The 25,904-nt window shown below is 42.7% G+C and overlaps 1 protein-coding gene across 4 annotated transcripts in view; it reads left to right on the top strand.

Annotated features, from left to right (window-relative positions):
• The window catches only part of LOC309561721 (potassium channel subfamily T member 2), a 1,381,641-nt gene that overhangs the window by 676,753 nt on the left and 678,984 nt on the right, over positions 1-25,904 (top strand). For all 4 annotated transcript variants that reach the window (XM_082265711.1, XM_082265712.1, XM_082265710.1 and 1 more), the window contains 2 exons: positions 3,324-3,387; positions 8,605-8,713. In XM_082265711.1, the coding sequence (XP_082121837.1) occupies positions 3,324-3,387; positions 8,605-8,713 (173 nt within the window). The remainder of the gene's footprint in view (positions 1-3,323; positions 3,388-8,604; positions 8,714-25,904) is intronic.

The following is a 25,904-nucleotide window of genomic DNA, read 5'->3' as shown; positions in this document are numbered from 1 at the left end:
TGAAACTGTATATTGAACAAGAATACAGGCTTTTTATACACTTGAAAAGTAGGTCAGTCACCAATAACCCAAATATTTACCCAAAACATCACACACTGGTTTAGATAATGAGGTAGAGCTGACTCATTGCTAATCCCATCATAGGAACCTCCAACAGTTAGTCAAATTAGCCACCAGAAAGAAACCATAGGTGAATGGGAATACACACCTAGACAATGCTTTGTTTAATCAGGATCTCACTCCAGGTCAGGCTGCCTGGCCCCAAGATCACAAGGTACATTACACATTATCACAAGTAAAAACACACAACTCCTTCAGACAATAGCAGGGGACCCCATTAGCAGACAGACTGGCTCCTACATTGGAGTACATGGAACAGAGGCCAATTTACGCAGCATTTTCAATTAACATGCATAGTTCTGAATCAAACAAACCAGGAATAGTCTTCAGCGCAAATACAAGAAAACAGGTCCTCAAAAATGTATTAGAAAAATAAATATAATAATGACAAATAACAGGGTGAATGTGGGCAGAAAAGGTCCCTGAAGTCAGTGTTTGCGACACAGTCAGTTTGTCGAACTGTGAACTGGTTGTGGATCAAACTCACCTCGATGCTTACCACAAACAAATTTTCACATACTGTGTGTGTGTATATAAACAGTATATATATATATATATATATATATATATATATATATATATATAAATATATATATATATTTATATATACAGTGCTTTTTTTCTTAGAGAATAGGTGCAGAACTCCCCCTTTCCAAGTCACCCCTTGTTTCCACCCCTACCTCCGAGCACTCTTCCTTGGTTCCATCCCTACCAACCTCCTAGTAGCGTCCCATTTAGAGAATGCAGAACCAAGTAACATTTGTGGTTCTAAGCACTTTGTATGGGATTTGGTAATGATACCAAGAAAATCAGTGAAATAGATCCCCCCCCCCAGTAACAAAGGGCCACTTGCAACAAAATACCACCCCCCACCCCCCAAAAATAAATGGACCCCCGGAAGCAACAACAAATCTCCCCACAACCAGAATCAATTGACCCTCCAGTAGCCAGCAATAGTAGACTCCTCCCTTGACAGCAGACCACTCCCAGCGATAACTAATCCCCCCAGCAACATGCGATTTACCCCCCCCCCCCAGTAACAATAGACCCCCTGCAAAAATAAATCCCCCAGTGACAATATATCTCTTAATGGCCAGCATGACTAGACCCTCCAGCCCACCTCAGCACTCCTTGTCATTATATACATTCAGTGCTGGAAGTGCCAGGATTGCGTTGCCCCGTGTTCCTGCTGTAAAAAAAAGAAGCCCATTATATATATATATATATATATATATATATATATATATATATATATATATATATATATATATATATATAAAAGAACATGGTCATTTGAAACATTGCTTTACTGCTGAAATGTGTTTTGTACTATTTGCACTTGGAGTTTAACAAGTAAAAAGCATTTGGACCAATTTTGGACTACACATCCTCTTATTTCTCTATAGTTAGTCAGTGAGTAAGAAGATTAACAAGTTTCAGTACTGTATAAAAAATGATTGATGGGACTTTAAATGAAGCGTTTGTCCATCTCAGAAAAAATGCTTCCATCCCTGTAAATAATGAGGAAAGGGGGGGAGGGGAATAGAAACGGGATAAAATAGATAATAACAGCTGGCAAGTATAATATGTAGGTATGGTCATACAGATCCAAATGTAATATCACTATAGCCAGTTGAAAATTGTAGATACAGGGTAACATAGGATAAAAAGGGGGAAAAATGGGACTTTGAATGAGGTGTGTGAACATGATAGGTGGTTTAGCAAGATAATAAAGGCGGGTCTCACATGATGTAAAAAATGATTTAATACAAATTATAGTACACAGTTACATATAAAAAATATGGAATGACATCGTGGCAAGTTGGTAAATGGTACATCAAATACATAATAATAGAGCATAAATAAATACATCATCAAAAGCAAAAGCTAAATAGGGGAGTTCCCAATTAAACATTCACAAGACCAACAAGATATAATACCAACAGATAAATAAGGTAATAAATTGTAATCATGGTAAGGGTAGATCCAATAGTCGTGTAGTAGAAAAATAATTGATAATATCACAGCATCATAGACTCAACATGTTTCGTGGACCCAATACGCCATTTCGTCAGCATGATGCATGATAATGATCTAAAGATTGAATGAAACATTGGAGTAGTCATAGAGAAAAATGGGGAAGGGGAAAGAAACACCCAAGATCACCAAAAGACTTGATGCCAACTTACATAGCAGCCAGATGATGTATGGTATTTGAAAGTGTCAAAGGCCCCCTAATGAAATCCCCCCCGGAAGCTGAGGGCACACACGGGTAGGCGGGCTAGGTGGGATACGTTGCACAACCAATGATGAGTGTGGGTTGAAGAGAGGTGATGTATGAACCAACCAGTGTAGCAACAAGATAAGATCTGTATACAAGGTAAAAGAATAAAGAATTACAGTGAACAAAATATTCATAAATAGTTGTTCATAAAGGAATATCGTGGTGCTACATATGGGTGTAATGGGAAGAAAAAGGAAAGAGAAAGAAAAAGGTGTATCAGGGCTTGAAACAGATAAGACAAGGTAGTATATATCTGTTCAATAAGTACCAGAAACCGAAAAGTGAAATAGGAATAGGGTAAAAAAAGGGGTGAAAAAAATAATCACATAAAACCCAAAGGGGTAGTGCTGATAATAAAAACTAAAACCAAAGTGGGATAATAGGAAATGTGCATTTGGTGTGGAGAGTAAAAGTAAGTGATCGAATGTGGAAACGTGAGCTAGATAGAGTGCCACAATGTCATTCCATATTTTTTTATATGTAACTGTGTACTATAATTTGTATTAAATCATTTTTTACATCATGTGAGACCGCCTTTATTATCTTGCTAAACCACCTATCATGTTCACACACCTCATTCAAAGTCCCATTTTTCCCCCTTTTTATCCTATGTTACCCTGTATCTACAATTTTCAACTGGCTATAGTGATATTACATTTGGATCTGTATGACCATACCTACATATTATACTTGCCAGCTGTTATTATCTATTTTATCCCCTTTTTTATTCCCCTCCCCCCCTTTCCTCAAGTTTCAGTACTGGATAACGTTTTATGGAAAAAGCTTCAGCTCTCTAGCCCTTATTTCCCCTTCCATATATTACTCTACCTCAGCTTATGAAAAGACTCTGTAAAGACCTGTTTGCCTAGATTAGTCTTTTACTCTCTTTTTCAGCTCATTCTGTGCTTTCTGTTCTTAGGATGGATGATGCAGAAGCATGCTTTATATTGAGCAGCAGATGTGAAGAGGACAGGACAGCAGCTGTAAGTAGAATTAGTGACAGATAAACCACATTTAATTTATATGGTGACCAACCCACAGTTTTTGTTTTGTAATCAATGTACTGTATACATACACTTACCGGCCACTTTATTAGGTACATCTTGCTAGTACAACCCAGTATAACTGCTTTAAGGCAAAACTGCTTTAAAGCAGTTGTATATCCCGCTTGGTGATTTTTACCCACATGTAAGCCTATGTAAAGACTTACCTGTAGGTGAAATTAATATTTCCTAAACCTGCACGGTTTGGGAGATATTCACCCTGCACCCTGATATCAGCGGTACATGCGCTCTGAAGGTTCTGGCGTATCATGCAGGAACTTCAGAGTAGAGGGCTGCATTGGGTTTGGGCTCCCGCGGGACCCAATGCAAATCTTGCGGGAGCGGGCAGTTTTACCTCTGCTGCGGGCGGGAGTGGGCGGTGAAAACATTTTGCGGAGACCCGCAGGTACCCGCGGGGAACGGTGCAATTTGGTTTAACGTATTTTCTGGCGTATAAGACGACTATTTTTATAATAAAAAAATATACTCCAAAAATTGGGGGTCGTCTTATACGCCAGGTACTGTAGCTTCAGCTAGTTAAAGAACATCCCTATTAAAAACGTTAGCCCACTGGATGTGCATACAGTACCTTTGGCAACCTACAGAACGTCCCTGTGCTGTAATACTCTATGTACGGTGCTGAGCCAATCATGGCAAGCAGTGTATTCTATTAATGCATACAAAGCCTGCTTGGATTAGCTGAGTTAGAGAGGCGGGCTTATATAGCCTTTGCCAATCCGAGCAGGCTTTGTATGCAATAATCGAATACACAGCTTGCCGTGATTGGCTCAGCGTGGTACATAGAGTATTACAGCACAGGGACGTTCTGTAAGTAGCCAAAGCTTACTGTATACACATCCAGCGGGCTAAACTATTAATAGAGAAGTTCTTTATGTAGCAGAAGCTACAGTACATATTAGGGCACATCCAGCGGGCTAAAATATTCAATAGGGACGTGATGGCTCCACTGATGTTATGAAATGGTGTTGCCTCAGAAGAGGGGGTAGTCTTATACGGCGTGTATAGGGCAAAAACGCAGGAGTGGACACAAACATTGCGGGTGCGGGCAGAGGTGGACACAAACATTGCGGGTGCGGGCAGAGGTGGACACAAACATTGCGGGTGCTGGCAGAGGTGGACACAAACTTTGCGGGTGCAGGCAGAGGTGGACACAAACATTGCGTGTGCGGGTGGGAGTGGAACACAAACATTGCAGGTGCGGGCGGGAGTGGAACATACATTCAGCGCGTGTTGGCGGGTTCGGGTTTAATAAAACAGTCCCGCGCAGGGCTCTAATTCAGAGCTCCTTGCCGGAAAGGAACGTCCTCTGGCCACTTGGAACCCCGGAGCCCACGAACCCAGAAGAAACGTTGGGGGAACACACTAGCCCCCACAGCGGTGACCGAGTGCCGCTGTGGGGGCTTCGTTCTAAGGTAAGTATTTCATAATGTGCTAGTATGCGAAGCATACTAACACATTATGCTATTGTCTTGCAGGTTTTTATTTTTTTGTGTTTTTTTTTTTTTTTCAGCGGTTTACTACTGCTTTAAATCTTTGTGGTATAGATTCAACAATGTGTTGAAAATATTCCTCAGAGATTTTGGTTCAGGTTGATAATATCTATAATGCAAATGTCCTGTTCCACCACATCCCAAAGGTGCTCTATTGGATTAAAATCTGGTGACTGTGGAGACCATAGAGTACAGTGAACTAACTCATTGTCGTGTTCCAGTTTATGAGGATTTAAGCTTTGTGACATGGTGCATTATCCTGCTAGAAATAGCCTTAAGAAGATGGTTACACTGTAGTCATAAAGGGATGGATATATTTAGCAACAATACTCATGTAGGCTGTGGCGTTTAAACAATGCTCAATTGGTACTAAGGGGCCAAAAGTGTGCAAAGGAAATATCTCCCACACCATTATACTACAACCACCAGCCTAAACCGTTGATACAAGACAGGATGGATCCATGCTTTCATGTTGTTTATGCCAAATTCTGACTCTACCATCTGAATGTCACAGCTGAAATTGAGACTTATCTGACCAGGAAACATCTTATTTTGTTTAAATTTGGTGAGCCTGTGCAAACTGTAGCTTCAATTTCCTGTTCTTAGCTGATAAGAGTGGCACCCGACATGGTCTTCTGCTGCTGTAGCCCATCTACTTCAAGGTTTGATGTGTTGTGCATTCAGAGATGGTATTCTGCATACCTTGGTTGTAACGAGTGGTTATTTGACTTACTGTTGCCCTTCTAACATCTCAAACCAGTCTGCCCATACTCCTCTGACCTCTGACATCAACAAGGCATTTTCATCTACACAACTGCTGCTCACTGGATATTTTTTCTTTTTCAGACCACTCTCTGTAAACCCTAGAGATGGCTGTGCCTGAAAATCCCAGTAGATCAGCAGTTTTTAAAATACTCAGGCCAGCTCATCTGGCACCAACAATCTTACCATGTTCAAAGCCACATAAATCCTCTTTCTTCCCCATTCTGATGCTCGGTTTGAATTTCAGCAAGTCATCACCATGTCTAGATGCCTAAATGCATTGAGTTGCTGCCTTGGGATTGGCTGATTAGCAATTTATGTTACCAAGCAGTTAAACAGGTGCACCTAATAAAGTGGCCAGTGAGTGTATATTCTCTACAATATAGCCCTACAATAAGCCTAGGTATAAGAGTTGTGGTGTGCTATATGAGCAGTTTCAGGTATCACAGAGGACAAAACAAATACATTTGTCAATATCCATATGCATGAACATAATTATTTTGATGAGTTTTAAAACTTTGAAAAAGAAATATGTTACAATCCTAGGAAAAAAATGTGCTAAATTGTTACTTTGTCATAAAACCAGAGACCAAATTATTTGACCACTCAAATAATTGAGATTTCCAAGGACAATCCCAGGATTTGATGCTTTCTATCTAGAATTTTCTGTAATTTCATGCACTAATGATAATTTGTCTTTCTAAAGTTAGTATTAACTGACAACTAGCTGTCAAAACATTATTTATAGTCCAACCTAGTGAACATTAGTAAGCAAATATTTAAAAATATTAGGCATCATGGGTTTGATTGTTGTAGTTTAGCTGCAAAATGTTAATGTTAAATGATTTAAATGTTAAAAACTACACAGAAAAGAATCAGCCTCCCTTCACCATTTAGCTTTTTTGGCCCTAAACTAACACCAAAATTATTTTTAGGAATCCTTTGAACCCCTAAAACCAGTATACATGTTAGAAGGACCAGCTGCTTGCCCCCCGTGGGGATGCAGATAGGTAGCACATAAGCCTCCCTATTTCTACTGGCATCTTCTCCTTGGCATTGGGAGTAGTGGAGAACCTGGTCTCACTTTACATTCCTGTCCTCTAAACTGTAATTCTTTGCGCAACATAATGTGGTAATATATTTTGTTTACGTCAATACATCTACTTCCTTTGGCGGGGCAGCTTCTGTAAAGAATCCTGCCTATCTAGTGGTGTATTTTTGCCATTTCATCCACGTTTTCCCATGTAATGTCTTCTGTCATAGGATGATGAACAAAGTAGAAGTTGGTATACATTATGGAAGTGTGGGTACATAGTGATTAATTTGTTCATTCTGATCAAACTTGGCTTTGATTTGTACTGGATACCAGTTCTCTGTGTCCTTTAGGGTTTGCCACTGTTATAATAATTAGCTATGGGGAAAAAAGGAGGGTGGAACCTAAAGGCAAATTCTAGACAAGACAAGAAATACCTTAAGGCAAATTCTAGACAACACTAGAAATGTACCTCATTTTTCTGTTTGTGTCTATCACAGAGAAAACTGTCAATTTTCTACACACTGAACCCCTTTTAGGCTGCCATTCAATCAGGCAGCATTTCCTCCTAAAGTCTGCATTGATTAATATTGATACAGTGTTCATAAACGTTATAACCGATACAGACATCTGAGAGGGGGAGGTGACTGTGTATACATTTATGTACTACTGTGTGATGATTTTTTGATTTTGATAGCCAATCAGTTTTGGAAGCTCACAAACAAAATGAATGCCATGGGCAGCAATTTGTATCCAAAGTCATACTTTGTTTTCCCAAAAATAAGACCTACCCCAAAAATAAGACATACTGTTATTTTCGGGGAGGGCTGCAATATAAGCCCTACCCTAAAAATAAGCCCTAGTTTAGTGTTTGTAAAATTCTAGAATCCACTCTATTACTGTTTTATATAATGTCCAGTTTCTGCAATATAATAGCGTGAAATACCTTAGTTACAGCCCCGCTCGGCACTCAGCTGATCTCCCACTGCTCTTCCTTCTCTTCTTATAGCTGTCACCTGGGGATCTCAGCCCCTTCCCTCTGCAGTGTTCAGAGCGGGTCACGGAAGCGCTGTGTATTATATTATAATTGTGAGAAATACCTTAGTTACAGCACCTTCCGTGACCCCCAGCTGTCAGCGGGGGGAGAAGAGAAGGACAGCAGCAGGAGATCAGCTGAGCGCCGAGCGGCACTGTACTGAAGGTATTTCACACTATTATAATATAATACTCGGTGCTTCTGTGACCCGCTCTGAACACTGCAGAGGGAAGGGGCTGACATCCCCCGCTGAAAAGCTATGAGAAGAGAAGGAGAGCAGAGCAGGAGATCAGCTGAGCGCCGAGCGGCGCTGTACCAAAGGTATTTCACACTATTATATTACAGAAACACCCTGGACATTATATAAAACAGTAACAGAGTGGATTCTAGGATTTTACAAACACTTTTACTAGGTTCACACATGGGATTCCTGATAGGCAGGGAGGGGAAAAAGACAGCACAATACACATAAGACCTACCCCAAAAATAAGCCCTACTGTGTATTTTGGTGCCAAAATTAATATAAGACCCGGTCTTATTTTCGGGGAAACAACCCAACTGCATATGGAGCAATAATACATGTGTATATACTGTGTATTTATGTATATATATATATATATATATATATATATATATATATACTGTATATACATATTTGTCATATTTGCAACAAATCTGAGACAGTGTGGGGATACCTTCATGTTTTACAATGTTAATATTATTTGTGCATTTTTTAAAGCCTTTAATGCTGTGGAGTTTGCTTTAATAATAAATTGCTTTTAATGAACATGTGCTAATATTTGTTTGCTATTTAGGATCATCAAACAATATTAAGGGCCTGGGCAGTGAAAGATTTTGCTCCAAATTGCCCTTTGTATGTTCAGATATTGAAACCAGAGAACAAATTTCATGTCAAATTTGCAGGTAATGTTAATTTTTCTTACATCTTTATTACTCAGCAAATAAAACCTATTATCTGTTACATTTACTACTATGTCTTAAAAAAAAAAAAATATTATGATTGAAACTTTTTTTTTTGACTTGCTATCTTTTCCATTAATGAAATAAGATGACATCCACAGGTTGTACAAAGAAATAACATTGTAACATTGTTACTGCTTAAGTAAGTGACAACCCCCTCTTACTCAAGCAGAAATTGGACGCCTACTCAGTTTTACTCGGGCTGCCAACAATCATGCAGGCAGCTCTGAGCAAGTTTATTAGAAAGACAAGCAAGCTTTTTTAACTCACTGCTAGGGTGCACTCAGTAATAATTCTTTGTCTGTAAAATGAAGATTTTTATATAAACATTTATATTTTTAATGACCATAAATTAATTTACTTTCCCTTAAAAAAGAATGTAAGAATGTAAGAAAGTTCACCTTTTGGAACATGTTACATGTCTCCAAATGCACTGACATACAGCCTGGGACAGAGACTGACCTATGAGAAGATCACTGCACTCATAGGATTGTACTGCACCACTGTGACTGGGAGCGCTACATCTATTTGAGCACACAGCAGGAGAATGGAGACCAATGGCTCAGTACCCAGCAGAGATCTCAGCTGATACCACGGTGGAGATTGTTGTGCGTCCATTTGCCTGAGTTACCCTTTGAAGGATACCTCATCCATTATCGATTTGGTATATTGCGGTGATCCGTGGTTTGTCTATACTGAGGTGGCCTATCATCCAGATCCATTAAGGATATTATTGAAAGGCATATTTTCTACCAATTTCTGGTAAGCTAGCATATGAGCTTGTCTGTCTAACGGATGCACTGCGGAGGAAGATTGAATATAGCTGTGGTGGAGGAATTCACATCCTTTTCTTCACATTTATCATTCACTCAGCACATTTGCTCTGGACTTTATTTTTCTTTTCTTTTCTGTTTTATGCACATATAATGATTTTTTGAGCTATTTATAGAGCTGTTTATACGCTTAATTGTTGTGAGCACAATTATTTGTTGCTGCACCTTTTGTTGCACCCTTCTTTACTTTTATTTCTTTATTTTGATTACATGTTTGATTCATTATTGCACATTTGTATTATTTAATCTGTATTATGCTTCACATATATTTATCATAATTAGCGTGGCTATATTATTATTTATGTTACATGTCTCACCCGGCTTGTGGGCAAACTATATTAGGCCACAAGCCTTAACATGGGGAGTACCTTGTCAGGGAGGAACCCCTCTAGCAAAGCACCTTGTCCCCATGTTGATGGGGACATGGGCCTCATCCTCACTATCCTAGCCCTTTGGTTGTAGGGATCCGTGGGCAAGGGTCCTATCAGAATTTGTAAACCCTCCGTAACAATAAGATTAATAACAAAATAATGTAAACAGTCAAAAACATATACAGTTTTTGACCAGACCCCCAAAAATCCCATGACATCCAGCAATTTAATACAAGGATTTTATTTATTTATTTTTTTAGATTTTTATCATAGGTAGAATTCATAGTAAATATAAAAAGAAAAATTGAAAAGTTAAGTACAGAACAATATATATTGTACGAAATGTACTAATGAATAAATAAGTAAATATGTGCATATATAATGGTAATATATACTTACTTTATATAACATTTAGGAGCAAATATATAATGCAAAGACCAAGGAAATTCTTTTTTAAATAGATTGATGTCATCAGGATATAATTTAGTAGTCTTGCAAGAAGGAAGTTTTTAGTATAATAAAGACTATATATTGAGCAAAAGTACAGTATATAATACGATGAGACGTAAGTTTATTTACAAATGATTATAGGAAAAAAATAAACAAAATAATAGGAAAGAAAAAGGAAAACAATAATAAAAAATACTAAATAAAAAAAAATGATAAAGTGAAAAGGAATGAGAGTAGGGGAAATTAAAGGGTAGGGAAAGAAATTGTCACTCTTTGCCATAAAGCAATATAGATCCATGCAAATGACAATGCCCATAGAACCACTAAAGGAAAAAAACTGTCCTGCAAGTCTCCAAGGTGACGTCATCAACTACATTTGAACATGACTATATTTGCTCAATGACGTCACTGGGATTCCACTGGGAACTGTAATCTGAGGAGCCTGGTATTAATTATGGGAGAATCCCCACTTCAAACCTTAAGCTCATTGCTAATCTGCACAATGTACTTGATCATTCAACATATACTGTAACTTTAAATATCACACAAAGAGTCTTGACTATGCTAAACATATTTATGACATATGAGATGAGGACTACAGTATGTCATTATTCTAAAACAGAGGATGATTGGTAAGTGTAGGTAGATACCTTCATCATACTGCTGCACTCTTCTGGATTCTGAGAGTACCCTGCCACTGGGCAAACAAATAGAAGTGTCTACATCACATAGGCAGAAGGAATCTCCTTCTCTGAAGGTTGGAAAATAGAAGACTCAGCAAGTGTCATGAGGCAACAGACTTTGGTATGCCATATATGTATTTACATTTTGTTTAAAACATGTATTCAGTGATTGGTTATGTAGAGAAGGCATACAGTAAGGAGATGGGAGCTATGTCTGGAGTTCAGTTTTATTTTCCAAATGACAACAGCTCCTGTATGACAGCTCATTGGATAGTAGATAATACTTTATCAAGAGAGCAGTTTGATGAAATGGCCTTTTGATTAAAGTGGACCTTGCACTAACAGCCTCCCCTTCACAGAAAAAAAAATGCTTTATTGGGATTAAAAATAAACCCATTTGAAAAAGGATAGCAAATATTTTTATGTTACCCCTGCTTCCATCCAATAGTGGCCCTTTCTCTAGGGAGATCCCAGGAAATGCAGAGTACCCAAAATCTTGAAAGAAAACATGCCAGCACAGGGCTTAAGTGTCTTTTTGGAAGATTTCAGGTGCTCAGCATTCTCTGGGATTTTGCTGGAATAATGGGGATGTCCCCCTCACCTACTGTATGTGCCTTAAGTATTAGTTTTTTCCCCACAGGCTTCATTTTTCTTTAGGTAAACCTTCTGGCAGGGGGCATGAAAAAAAAAATAACTTGCTTTTATAGTTCTCCCTCTTAACTACTTCCCCTCTGAAAAATTTTAGCCCTTCATGACTAGGCCATTTTTTGCTACTCAGCACTGTGCTAATTTAACTGACAACTGCATGGACATGTAATGCTGTACCCAAACAAAATTATTATGATTTTTTTTTCATACAAATAGAGCTTTCTTTTGGTGGTATTTGATCACCTCTGGGTTTTTTATTTTTTGTTATATAGATATAGCACCCAACAAAGTAGGTGCTAGGTAAAGCATAGTGGGCCTTGGCTGCCTAACAGCAGGGCCATGATTTTCAGCTGGGCTGTCATGTCTCCCAGGTGTAGCTGTTGAGCCTGGGGAGTCTCCCCACTGTGCTCCATGAGAGGGTTCTCATTGGGCAGTGGAGGAAACCCAGCCAATCGTGCACTCAGGCCTGTATCTACCCCAGAAAGGCAGATTTTGCCGCACAGCATTCTGGGAGTGGGTATAAGTTTGAGGGGAGCACATGACGCAGCATCTTTGGCAGGAAGCAGAGTCCCAGGAGGGAGAGTACAGTTGTCTCTCCTCCTTTCAGCAGGATCGGATGTCCCAGACGGCTTGCCTGAGGTGACAGAGGGCTGAGCTGAGGTGCAGAGAGGATCCGGTGTGCCGAGGACCAGCGGAGCTGAGAGGGGTCAAGTTTCAGGAAAGCATTCCCAGTTTGTGAGTACTGCAAACTGCCCCTGGGGGTCTGCCTAGAGAGAGGAGACCACTCCAGTGAAGATCAGAGGGATCCAGGACCTAGCTAGCCGGTGCCGGAACATGTGTAAAGGGGATGCCAGTGTTGACCCTGAAGAGTAAAGGGGGTGCCAGTGTGTGGACCCTGAAGTGTAGAGGGGGTGCCTAGTTAAAGGACCCTGAAGTACAGAGGGGGCACAAGCAGTTGGGCCCTGAAGTGTTAAAGTGTACAGCGTGCAGTGTTCAGTGTAGAGAGTTGCAGCAGCAGAAGCAGTATACAGAGGCTACATCAGTCAGCAAGGACTGGAGGGAGCCGTGTTCGGGACTTTTGAGCTAACCAGAGTGTCAAAAGTCAAGTTCAAGTACAGTTCAGTAAGTCAGTGTTTTTCAAGCGCCAGCAAGTGTTGGTCGGCATCCAGCCGGCGTCAAGACAGCGCTGAAAGGCATTTTTCTTCAAAGTGTCCCATTTGTACCTAGTTGAGCCAGAGGAGTAATCCATTCATTCCCTTCTCCCATTCCCAATATCAAATAAACAAAACAAACCAAAGATGCCAGACTGGTCTTTGACTCCAATCTCACAATTGGGTATTCAGCTTAAAGGGGCTGCTAGCATTTCCGGTAACAATGGCAGACCCTCATCAGGCCTAATGCCTGGAAATCCTGCAACATGAATTAAAAAACAAAAATTTTGAAAAATAAAAGCTATATTTTTTACTTTCTGCTATAAAACATATCCAATTAAAAAAAAATTTAAAAAATCTAATTTCTTAATCATTTTTGGCCAAAATGTATTCTGCTACATGTCTTTGGTACATGACATTCCAATAAGTGTATATTGATTGGTTTGTGTGACAGTTATAGCATTTACAAAGTATGGGATATATACTGGAATTTTAAAGAATTTATTTTTTTATACTAGTAATGTTGGCACTCAGCGACTTATAAAGGGACTGCGATAGTGTGGCGGGAAATCTGACACTAACTGATGCTGAGGGAACTGATTAACTGCCACTGACGTCACCAGTGACATTATTACAGCGATCAGTGCTTATGGGGATTCAGTTATTTCCATTCCCTACTTAGCAGTAGGGAATGGAAATATGAATGAACAAACAAAGAGACCCCTTGTCACTGAAAACAGCTCTATGTTGTTTACATTCACAGAGCTGTGTTGGGGGAAGCTCAGAGCCAATCACTGGGTGCCAGTGGTCAATCATTCGGTGGGACCCACTGATGGGCATGTGCTGTGATGAATCACAGCACAGCTGAGGTGTGCGCGTCCCCTGCTGGAGCCGGCAGATCACGTACTAGGCACATGATTCAGCGCATTGCCGTGATGCAGACAGCAAGCGGATAATGCGTAAATCCACTTTTGTTGGGGAAAAAACACCCTCTGGGTGATCTATGTACATTGGAAGGTTTTCAACAAACTTTGTGGCAGATTTCTACCTTTAGTTATTCTGAAGAAATCAGTGTTTGTTCCTCTGTGCCCCTGTTTTGAGTGAGTCTAATGGGAGTGGTTTCATAATTATCAAACAGCTGTGCACATGCAGGGCATTAATGAGAATTGTTGCAGGGGATGCCTGGAATCTGACTGGAATCAGGCAGACTTCTGGGAAAATTGGTGAACCAATCACCCAAGCAGGAAATGTTTCTGGGGTGTGGTCAGTACAAATTCTGTGTACAGAACAGCTCCAGGTAGCATTGCATTTTCAGAAAATTACAGCGACTGCTTTTTAAGTAATATTAAATTACAATATGACTTGTGGCGCTATTGTATACGCTATATTGTTTTTTCTTTATTTGCTATTTTTTTCCCTCACAAAAGTGGAGTTACCCTTTAAGCAATTCAGCATGAAACATGTTAAGGTGCTCAATGATAATACTTGATGTATGCTGCTGAATTTTGAATTCCTCGAATGTGCAATTATTGGGACTGAGAATGAGCTGAACTTCCCTGGGTTTGGTTAAAGTGTGGGTTTGGTGAAATTTAAGGGTCCTTTCATACCAGCTTTCTGCCTGGCGGACTCCGTTTTGCTTAGTGGGGATCGATCTGCTGATCTCCGATCAGCAGGCTGATGACAGGTCCGTCCCAGCTCACTGTGCTGAGATGGACATATCAGAGCTCTCCTCTATGGAAGATCGGATAAAAACACACAGGATTGGATAGCAGCGGGTGTCAGCGGACATGTCCCCGCTGACATCTGCTGCTCCATAGAGGTACATGTAGTGGTGGCCTGTCTATAGGGGGTGCAGGGGCGCCGCCCCCCCCCCCCCCACTCTGTGGCCAGGAAAAAAAAGATTAAAAAAAAAATTGTCCATTTTCAGCCCACTAGGGGCGCCGGACCTAGTGGTGGGTATGGGGGGTAAGGTTTTTCACCCAACGCGTGGCGGGCAGAGGTGTTAATTGGCGGCCTTTCGGGGGTCATCGGGGGGCAGAGCAATGCGCCCGACACTCCCCACTTTACTGATGTCCTGGCTGTGATTGGTCCAGACTCCAGCCTGGACCAATCACAGGAGGACATCCCGGAACCTGGTGACATAACGCGTAGGGGCGGTGCACCTCCCCAGCATCACGTGATCACCTTCCCGCCCATCGGCACAGAGAGAGGAGAGTCGCGTGAGGACTGAGGATGGAGTCAGTCAGTCGGAAGTTCAGAAGAGTGACAGTGATTGTCGGACGGTGTGAGAAGAGAGAGAACGTTCGTCTCAAATCCCCAGACTCCCCAAACTTCTTCTCAGACTGAGTCAGCAGGAACGCACTGCAGGCAGGCGCAGAGACACTACTCCCGCACTCAGCAGCAATAGTGAGCCGGTAAGTGATGCCTCAGGGGGGGGCCCGGCCCACACATTGTCACTGACACTGTCTTGTCTGGTGCTTTGAAGGGGGCACGCACGCACGCTGGTCTCTGCATTGATGGGGGGGGCCGTGCCACACAAGCTGGTGGTCACTGCTGGTCAGGTCACACTGCAAATTTGCCATTGATGATGGGGGCACGGCAAGCTGGTGGTCAGTCACTGCATTGATGATCATGGGGGCACGGCAAGCTGGTGGTCAGTCACTGCATTTATGATCATGGGGGCATGGCAAGCTGGTGCCAGTGGTCACTGCTGCATTGATGATCATGGGGGCATGGCAAGCTGGTGGTCACTGCTGCATTGATGATCATGGGGGCACGGCAAGCTGGTGGTCACTGCATTGATGATCATGGGGGCACGGCAAGCTGGTGGTCACTGCATTGATGATCATGGGGGCACGGCAAGCTGATGGTCACTGGCACTGCATTGATGATGGCCCTGGGGGCACGGCAAGCTGGTCACTACATTGAAGGGGGCATGTATGCTGGTTACTACATTGAAAGTGGGCATGTATGCTGGTCACTGCATTGAAGGGGCATGTATGCTGGTCACTACATTGAAAGGGGGCATGTATGCTGGTCACTACATTGAAGGGGGCATGTGTGCTGGTCACTACATTGAAGGGGGCATGTACGCTGGTCACTGTATTGAAAGGGGGCATGTACGCTGGTCACTGCATTGAAAGGGGGCCTGTACTGTGGGGTTTGTGCTAGGGCGCCTGTACTGTGGGGTTTGTGCTAGGGGCCCTTTACTGTGGGGTTTGTGCTAGGGGGTCTGTACTGTGGGATTAGTGCTAGGGGGCCTGTACTGTGGGATTAGTGCTAGGGGGTCTGTACTGTGGGATTAGTGCTAGGGGGTCTGTACTGTATGGTTTATGCAAGGGGGCCTGCACTGTTGAATTAGTGCTAGGGGATCTGTACTGTGGGGTTTGTGCTAGGGGGCCTGTACTGTGGGGTTTTGTGCTAGGGGGCCTGTACTGTGGGGTTTGTGCTAGGGGGGTTTGTGCTTGAGGGGTTTGTGCGGGGTTTGTGCTTGAGGGGTTTGTGCTGGGGGGGGTCTATACTGTGCGGTTTGAGCCACTCTCAGTCAGTGTATCCCATAATAGGGTGTCTCTCACAGTATATCCCATAATAGGGCCCCTGCTCCCTATTATGGTATATACTAGTACTGATGGACCCCTTAATATGTGATATATTGGGAGAATTTGTTCACGCAAGCAAAATACAGGGGACAAAATGGGTGGAGTCTGTAAGGGGTGGGACTTCTGAGAAATGGGAGAGGTCAACATGGAAGGACGGGGTCTTGAGCCCCACCATCTTAAAACTTCACCAGCCGCCACTGGGCACATGGAGCATCTGATCAGGTCCACCTGAAAAACTGACAGGCGGACCTGATCAGAAAGCCTGCGTGAAAGGGGCCTTAAGAAGCTATGATGTCGAACCTGAACTCCATTGAAATAAGAGAGCTGAATCTTGTTGGGCTAATAAGGTTTGTCAAAACAGCTTTGGGGAACTAGTACCAATGCAAAAAACAATTTTGAAAAATTCCATTCAGCCAGGAGGAGCAGTGGTTTTTTCCACTGACACAGTACAATATATTGCAATAAAACTGCACGAACACACAGAAATATACTGCGTTATACGTGTATTGCGGTAAATGTATTTGTGGTAAATGGCACTAACGCATAGAAATATACTGCGTTAAATGTGCTCTAACGCACAGAAATATACTTGTTACGTGTTAAGCAGCACGTAACACACTAAAACTTACTGCATTAAACATGCAATAATGCACAGAAATATACAGTGTTAAACATGCACTAACGCACTGAAATATACTGCGGTAAATGCAGGTAAAGCAATGAAATATACTGGGTTAAACGTGCAATAACACACAGAAATATACTGCGATAAACATGCAGAAATGCACAGAAATATATTGCGTTAAACGTGCAGTAACGCACAGAAATATACTGCGTTAAACGTGCACTAACGCACAAAAGTTTACTGCATTAAACAGCACGTAATGCACTGAAATATACTGCATTAAACAGCATGTAAGGCACAGAAATATACTGCGTTAAACATGCAATACCGCATTGAACTTTAATGCAGTAAACCTGCCCTGACAAAACAAACTGACACTAAAGTAAAAATGAATGGTCACTCACTACACTCACTGAACTATCAGTAGATTCACACTAAAATAAAAATGAACATTTATTACACTCACACTGACTGAACTATCACTAGATTCACACTAAACTGATATTCTACACTGATAGTAGAATCACAATAGCACACTAACTCTCTAGTAGCACTGAACAGAGCCCTGTTCTATTTCTCTCTACACCAATATCACACTACAAATGGCTGCTATTGAAAGAATACTTTCCTGTCAGTCTCCATGGCAGCCTACGTGTGGGTTAACCCCGCCTCCTCCCATAAATTTCAGCTCTCAGGTACAGCAGGTGTTCCTTTTTTGTCCTCCTCCAAGGACCTACAATTCTGATGTCTTACTATTGTCCGGCTTACCTCAGGATACTTTGGATGGTGTCTGCATGTCCAGGGCCCAGCCATGGGCGGGTGAGTGACATTTAAAATTCCCCTGCTCTCTGCGGTTGACTGAAGCTTGGCCGGCGTCCTCTGACAGGGTCTGAAGATTCTCATTACATCTCTTCATGGCAGCGGTATTTGTCATTTATGCATACTCTGTTTGTGCCTTTCTCTATCACTGTGCGGCGTTTATTATGGCCCCTATGGCGCTGGAACGCTTCCTGCGTTCCAGCAACCCTTCCTCTTCCTCCTCTGCTTCCTGCGACCAATCGGTGGACGTTTCGTAGTCCCGCACATGCGCAGTGCGTCGCGAACAAAGCCGAGGCTTGGTTCGCACATGCACACTAGCGATCACGGCCGCATCACCGCTGACGTCATTCCGGCGGGGGATTTAAGCAGCTGTCGGTTCCCCTGTACTTCGGGAAGTACTGTGGGCGTTGCGGCAGCTTCCCTGTGTATCTGGATTCCTTGCTACAGGTATGTGCAATGGATACTTGACTGCAGAGGGGGGGGGATGGTTTGTTACCTCACACTGTATCACTATATTATCTTGGTGTCTGATGTGTATTACCTTTCTTTATCAGTCTGGTTGTTGGCCTGAAGTATGGATCCTGCGTCACCACCCTCCTGTGGCCAGCCCTCTCACAACAGGTGGGTGCTGGCATTTTCAGCGGGGGCGGGGGAGGGTTAGCTGGTCCCTGTTTCATGGCTAAATCCAGTGTCTCCCCGGTTTTCTCTTTTTCCATCAGCTCTTCCAGGCCTGGTTTATCCCAAGAAAGAGACCCTGTCAGACCTTGTGGGAGTTCATCCTCCAGATCAAAACGCCATGAATCTCCATCAGGGAGTAGGCAGCAGGGGAGACGCTCTAATTCCTCTCCCAGACACCACAAACAATACCAGAGTCACTGCACATACCAGAGAGACTGTTGGGGTTGTGGGGCGCATGTCCCGGAGGACAAGTCCCTATGTGAGCTATGTTTTGCTCAGGCAGCCGGTGAGAGGGTGCACGAGGACCATGGATTGGAATCCCTAGTGAAGAAAATAGTGCAACAATCCCTGAAAGAATGGGGTACGGTCCCAGCACTTGGTCCCACTACGTCCAGTTCTCCAGCGGAAGTGCAGGAAGATCAAGGCCCCTCTCAACCGAGCATTACTTCTGCAAAATCATCTGACAGTGATTCGGAAGAAGAAGGGGCAGTAGGCGGCTTTGAGTTTGCCCTGGTTTCACCCCTGATCAGAGCCATTAAGGAAGCTCTAAAATGGGAGGATCCTGTGTCTCCCCAGAAGAAGCAGCGGAAGTTCTTTAAGCACCTCGGCAAGGAGCGAGTTAACTTCCCTTCCCTCTCTGAATTACAAGAGGTGATTACTGAAGAATGGAATAAAGGGGATAGTAAGTCTTCCCTATCTTCCAAACTTGGGAAATTGTATCCCTTCAAACCTGAAGATGTTGTCCGTTTGGAGTCTGCTCCCCTTGTGGATGCTGCAGTTACAAGATTAGCAAAGCATGTTACTTTGCCCCTGGATGACGCGGTTTCCTTCAGAGATCCCTTGGACAGAAAGATAGATCTAGACTTAAAGAGGATCTATGTTACGGCCGGAGCGGCCTGCAAGCCTGTTATGGCATTGGCAACGATGTCTAAAGCCATGGAAATCTGGGTGTCTGATATTGAGACTTAACTTGGAAGCATCTCGGAAGAAGCTGTTGAGAGCTCTCCTGTTCATGAACTCAAGTTGGCTTCAGTGTTTTTGGGAGAAGCATCTATTGATGTTCTGCGCCTTCTGTCCAGATCAATGTTATCTTCAGTGACGGCAAAAAGGGCCTTGTGGCTCCGCCCCTGGCTTGCGGATCCAGACTCTAAGCAGGCGTGGTGTAAGATCCCTTTCAAGGGTACTTCCCTTTTCAGGAATAAATTGGACAGCGCCATTGCAAAGGCTACTGGCGGAAAGTCAGGCTTTCTTCCGCAGGATAAACGCTTATTTGGTCAGAAGAAGCCTCAATCTAGGAGGCAATACACTGAGAGATCGAGAGATGCCCGCTCTTACAAACCTAATAGAGACTTTCGGAGAAATTGGAGAGGAGGCCAATCTTCTTCTCGAAGATCATCCAAGAATCCAGCGCCTGCTGGACAAGAATCTACTAAATCTTTTTGAGATTGGGCCCGTTCAGACATGCCAGGTGGGGGCACGTCTTCTCCATTTTCAGCGTGTCTGGACGGCCTCAATCACGGACTTTTGGACCGTCAGGACGGTCTCTATAGGCCACAAATGGTCATTTCTGGCAGATCCGGTTCCACAGTTCATTATAACTCACTTGCCCTGTCTAGAAGAGAGAAGAGAAGTCTTGCTCGCTTATGTAGACGCTTTGGTGGCTCAAGGAGCAGTAGTTCCGGTTCCAGAGCAGGAAAAATTTCAATGTGTTTATTCACCCCTCTTCTTAGTCCAGAAGAAGAACGGAGCTTGGAGGCCCGTTATAGATCTCACATACCTGAACAAGTTCATAAAGAACGAAAAATTCAAGATGGAAAAACTCTGCACCATTCAGAAGGCAGTACTGCCAGGAGACTGGCTCGCCTCAATAGATCTGAAAGATGTGTACTTTCATGTACCTGTGGCAGTCGACTTTCACAAATATCTCCGCTTCTGTGTTCTGAACCGACATCTTCAATTCATTTGTCTACCTTTCGGCCTCTCTACCTCGCCCAGAGTATTCTCCAAAGTTCTCCTGGCTGTAGTGGCCCTCATAAGATTGAAAGGAATACGTCTACATCATTACGTCTACATCTTCTGCTGCTGTCTCAAGAGAAAGATCAGTTATTGACACACAGAGATCAGGTCATATCGACCCTCAAAGAGTTTGGCTGGCTGTTAAACCTACAAAAGAGTCAGCTGGAGCCCACTCAGTGCCTAGTTTATCTCGGGGCGCAATTCGACACCATCGAGAATTCAATCTCTCTCCCATTAGAGAAGATACCGGTAGTGAGGGAGAGAATCCTTCCAGCTCTTTCTTCTCCTCGGCTGAAAGCCTCTCAGTGCCTCAAAATCATTGGCACCATGGTGTCCACGGCTCCGATGGTCAAATGGGCTCTTTGGCGTATGAGGCCCTTCCAGAAAGGGTTCCTACACCAGTGGAACCCGGAAGAGAGGGATCAATACATCCATATCTCCTCCAGCATGAGATTCAATCTTCTTTGGTGGCTGCAACACAAGAATCTGCTCAACTGCCACTCTCTGATTCCAGTCTCATGGACCATAATCACAACAGACGCCAGCAACTCAGGTTGGGGGGCTCATTGTCTGTCGGGAAATGACACAAGGAAAGTGGTCTTTTCAGAGACACACACCAGTCTCCAATATACTGGACCTCCGAGCAGCCTATCAGGCTCTTCGATCTTTTCAACACCTGGTGGAAGGGAAATCTGTAATGATTCGGATGGACAACACCACGGCAGTGTCTTATGTGAAGAGACAAGGTGGGACACGGAGTCTCTCTCTACTACGAGAGTTAGACCCAATTATGTCTTGGGCTCAGGCTCATCTAGTCGATATCTCCGCAGTCTACATTCCAGGTTCACAGAATGTTCAAGCAGATTTTCTGTCCAGGGTCCAGTTGAACCACGACGAGTGGTCTCTCCATGTGGAGTCGTTCAAATGGATCCTGTCGTTGGGAGTATCTCCCGAAGTCGACCTGTTCGCCTCTCTTTGCAACCACAAGTTGGAAAAGTATGTCACGAGAGGCAGATGCCATCAAGCCTACGGGACAGATGCACTAACCGACAAGTGAGAGTTCAGCAGGGCATATGCCTTTCCTCCAGTACCCATCATTCTCAAATTTCTGCAGAGACTTCAAGTGGAAGATGTGGAGATAGTGATGGTGGCGCCTTTCTGGACAAACAGGCCATGGTTTCCGCTGCTCCTACAGCTGAGTTACCGGGACCCAGTCCCTCTTGCCCTCAGACCAGACTTGCTTCTATAGGGAATATCAGTACATCCCTGTCCTGCAATACTCCGGTTCACGGTCTGGTTCTTGAGAGGGAAAGGTTGGAATAGCGCGGCTGCCCATCTACAGCCATTTCCACCTTGATGAATGCTAGACGACCAAGTACAAATAAGGTATACTGCAGAATCTGGTCAAGATTCATGGAGTCTGCATATCCAGAAGGTATGTCTTCCTCAGTTCCTGGGATTCAAGAAATACTAAGTTTTCTTCAGGCTGGCTTAGATATGCCCCTTTCAGTAGCAACTCTAAGAGTCCAAGTTTCGGCATTGTCTGCCTTCTCTGGGATCATGTGGGCTCAACACCCACTTATTCAACAGTTCTTTAAAGGAGCAGTCAGGCTCAATCCTCAAATAAAACCTAGGTTTCCAAAATGGGATCTACCTCTTGTCCTAAATGCCCTCTCAAAAATGGGCATAGAATCCTCTTCTTCTATCAAGGATCTGACCATCTGGACTGTCTTCCTGGTAGCCATTACTTCGGCTAAAAGGGTCTCTGAATTAAGTTCCCTCGGTCGTAGAGAACCATTCCTGGCTTTCTTCCCAGATCGGGTAGTGCTAATACCCATGCTAAATTCAAATCCGAAAGTCACCTCTGTGTTTCACCAGAACCAGGAGATCGTGCTGCCTACTTTTCGGTCCTCTTATGAGTCTAATCCTCATCAGTTGGATGTAGGAGAATCCTTAAAAGTTTATCTTCAAGCAACTGCACCATTCAGGCAGTCTGACAACCTCTTTGTCCTGTTCTGGGGGAAGAACAGAGGTAAACCTGCTTCATCCAGAACTATTGCATCATGGATAGTGGCAGCTATCCAACAGGCCTATAGAGCTGAGGGTCTGGCTCCTCCAGAGGCGGTGATGGCGCACTCTACAAGGAGTATCTCTACGTCCTGGGCGGCCTCGCGGCACGTGGCTCCAGATGTGATCTGCAAAGCATTCCCACCCGTGTGGCGTGAGCTAGTTATTTCCCACACGTAGGCTGCCATGGAGACTGACAGGAAAACGGAAAATTCCTATCAAATACTTACCGTAATTTTCCTTTCCTGATAGTCTCCATGGCAGCCGGAGTTCCCACCCTCTCGTCTTGGATTCGGCTAAGATATGGAACACCTGCTGTACCTGAGAGCTGAAATTTATGGGAGGGGGGTCCTATACCCTTGGAGTGGAGGCGGGGTTAACCCACACGTAGGCTGCCATGGAGACTATCAGGAAAGGAAAATTACGGTAAGTATTTGATAGGAATTTTCTGTTTTTATAGTGTGGGGTGGGACTAAGAGCAATGAACCATGATTGGATAGAGTCATCATTACTTTCTCAAATCATGGCTCTGATAGTGCTCTGTGCCCTGATTGAGCAAAGCTTTCATTGCTTCAGCCAATGAGGGCTTCCATTGCTCTGTGCGGCTGCGCAGTGCATTGTGGTCATTTGGCTGGCCGAACAAACAGTCGAACGCCCCGATAATTTGGGCGTTCGTCAAACGGGCGAACAGCCAATGTTCGACCCAAACTAATGCTCGGGCTGAACCATTCGCCCATCCCTACTTGTGAGCCTTCTAAAACAGAAAAACAACACACAAACAAGTGTTTGAATACAAAACACTAAAAAAGTACATAAAATTATATAAGGTTTTTTCTGAAAATGACCTTACGGTTTCCCAATGTTTTTAAGTAGATTTCGTACCACATAGTGCTGATCTGATTAGGAGGTAAATAAAGCCCATTAAACCTCCGTAGCCTTGGACTTGGATGTTTAGGAATTCCCAATCCAAATTGGAAATACCAGAGATAGTGCAATCAAGATTAATTGTATACTCACCTTTCCATAATTTTCCTCTCCCGATGCATCTTCATGGCAGCACACACTGGGTTGTGACTCTGCCCCCAAAACCTGATAGGACTGGTTAGCTATAAGTTCTGATAAGCCCCCCCCCCCCCCCCCCCCCACACACACACACCATTCTCTGTATATATATCACACAATTTACAGAAAGGTGAGTATACAATTTTCCATTTCTCTTGCGCATCATGGCTGCACACACTGGGAAATAACTCACTAAATGGGTAGGTGCTGAAAAATGTGTGTTTTTTTTTTACAGTTTTAATGTTTTGAAAACATTCGATTTTCACCATTTTGCAAAAGGCACAATTTAAAATTAAAAAATATTTGTTATTTAATAACTCAATACAGGATAAAATTTTATATTTAGTAGGAATTTAGCAGGAATTTGTAACATTTGTGTTGTTTATATGGGCTAATAATGATTTTAGTGTATTTTTTTGTAAAAATAGTTATTTTGATAAACATTTGTGCAAATGTCATGGGGCAATAAAAATCAGTAGCACCTGCTTTTTATTCTACTGGTCGTGTGCTTTTAGAAAATATATGGTTTGGATGGTCTTTTACAATCTCTGAAAGCTGTAAGTGAAAAATGAAAACCTCCAGATTTTTAGAGAAATGTGGTTATTTACAGTTTTGCATACGTTCGAGTTTCACCATTTCGTAAAGAGGCCCTAAAAATCATTAGCACCCTCTTTTTATTATACTGGTCATGGGCTTTCAGAAAAGATATGGGTTTGGGGGTATATTACAAACTCTGAAAGCTGTAAATAAAAAAAAAAAAAAAGAAATGGAAAAATTCCAAAAATGGTCTGGCCACCTGAGTTTAAAACTGGAGCACAGGGCCTGGCAGCAAAAGGATTAAAATCTATCCCAAAAAGAGGAAAGAAAAAAGAGGAAAGGTAAAAGGGGGGAAAAAGGGGAAGGAGAGGGAAAAAGGGGGGGGGAGGTGTGTGGAAAAAAAGGGAACAGAGAGAGGGAATGGAGAATTTCCATATATGCTTACATATATACTGTATAGCTGTAAAAAATATGTAGCTTGCATAAAAAAAGCAAACTCAACCTCGCTTGAATATACACCTTGAGATGGTAAATGGGTGACAAAAGTTATTACAGGCAAAGTCACGCCGGCCCGTGGGAAGACCACCAAGATGGAAAAATATCACAAACTACAGGGCAGGATACTGGTGCTATTATTGAGATGTATATACAGTAGCTAATCGCTGGCTCAAATGATAAAACAAAGGCTATACATTTAACTGAATCAGGTAATGAGGCAAGCTTACCTCAAAAGGGGTAGATAAGTAAATGTTATATGAGTGGTCGAAGTCTGATAATTACCAACTAATGTTCCAAACAAAGGATAAAAAGCTTAACAGACAATGTTAACAGATTTCAAAATAGGGTTTAATAATGAAAAGGTCAAAATGAGGCAAATAAAATATTTACAGAAAAAGAGTGCTACAAAGAAATAAAGAAACAATAATACAACAGACTAATAAAGAGGAGTTGAAAAGGAACAATACCTGCAAATCTTGGTTTCAACAGAGTCCAGCAAATAAGCAAAAATGTTACAGTGGCTCTCACAAGTCCATTGAGGTGTTGCTTGGTTTGATGTTATTGAGAGCTGTCAAACTGTCTTGGCATTCCCTTTTTCTCTGATATCAAAGGGGTGTTCACAGAGGCCATCTGACCAATTAAGCATCTGAGGAGTGGTTTCTGGGATGTCACAATGTTTATGACCCATATACAGTTTTCTATAGGTACTCATATCTACCGGGTACAGCCTGCTAACATGTAGATTATTCTGAATTTAGCTTCGAAAGGAATATAAACTTGACAGGTTTCAGATGCCCAGTTCACCTAGGAGATTAATTGGGCTGGTTCTGCTCCCAGTACTTCTAGGTTAACCACTTCTAGCCCGGAAGGATTGGTCCCCTTAATGACCAGGCCATTTTTTGCAATTCGACACTGCGTTACCCTAACTGACAACTGCACGGTCGTGCAACGCTGTACCCAAATACAATTGATCTCCTTTTTTTCCACACAAATAGATCTTTCCTTTGGTGGTATTTTATCACCTCTGCAGATTTTAGATTTTGCGCTATAAATAAAAAAAGAGCGACAATTTTGAAAAAAACACAATATTTTTCACT

Source organism: Pelophylax lessonae, assembly GCF_965119305.1.
Source record: "Pelophylax lessonae genome assembly, chromosome: 8".
Taxonomy (NCBI): domain Eukaryota; kingdom Metazoa; phylum Chordata; class Amphibia; order Anura; family Ranidae; genus Pelophylax; species Pelophylax lessonae.
Note: the sequence above shows the minus strand (reverse complement) of the source record. Positions and strands in the feature narration are given on the sequence as shown.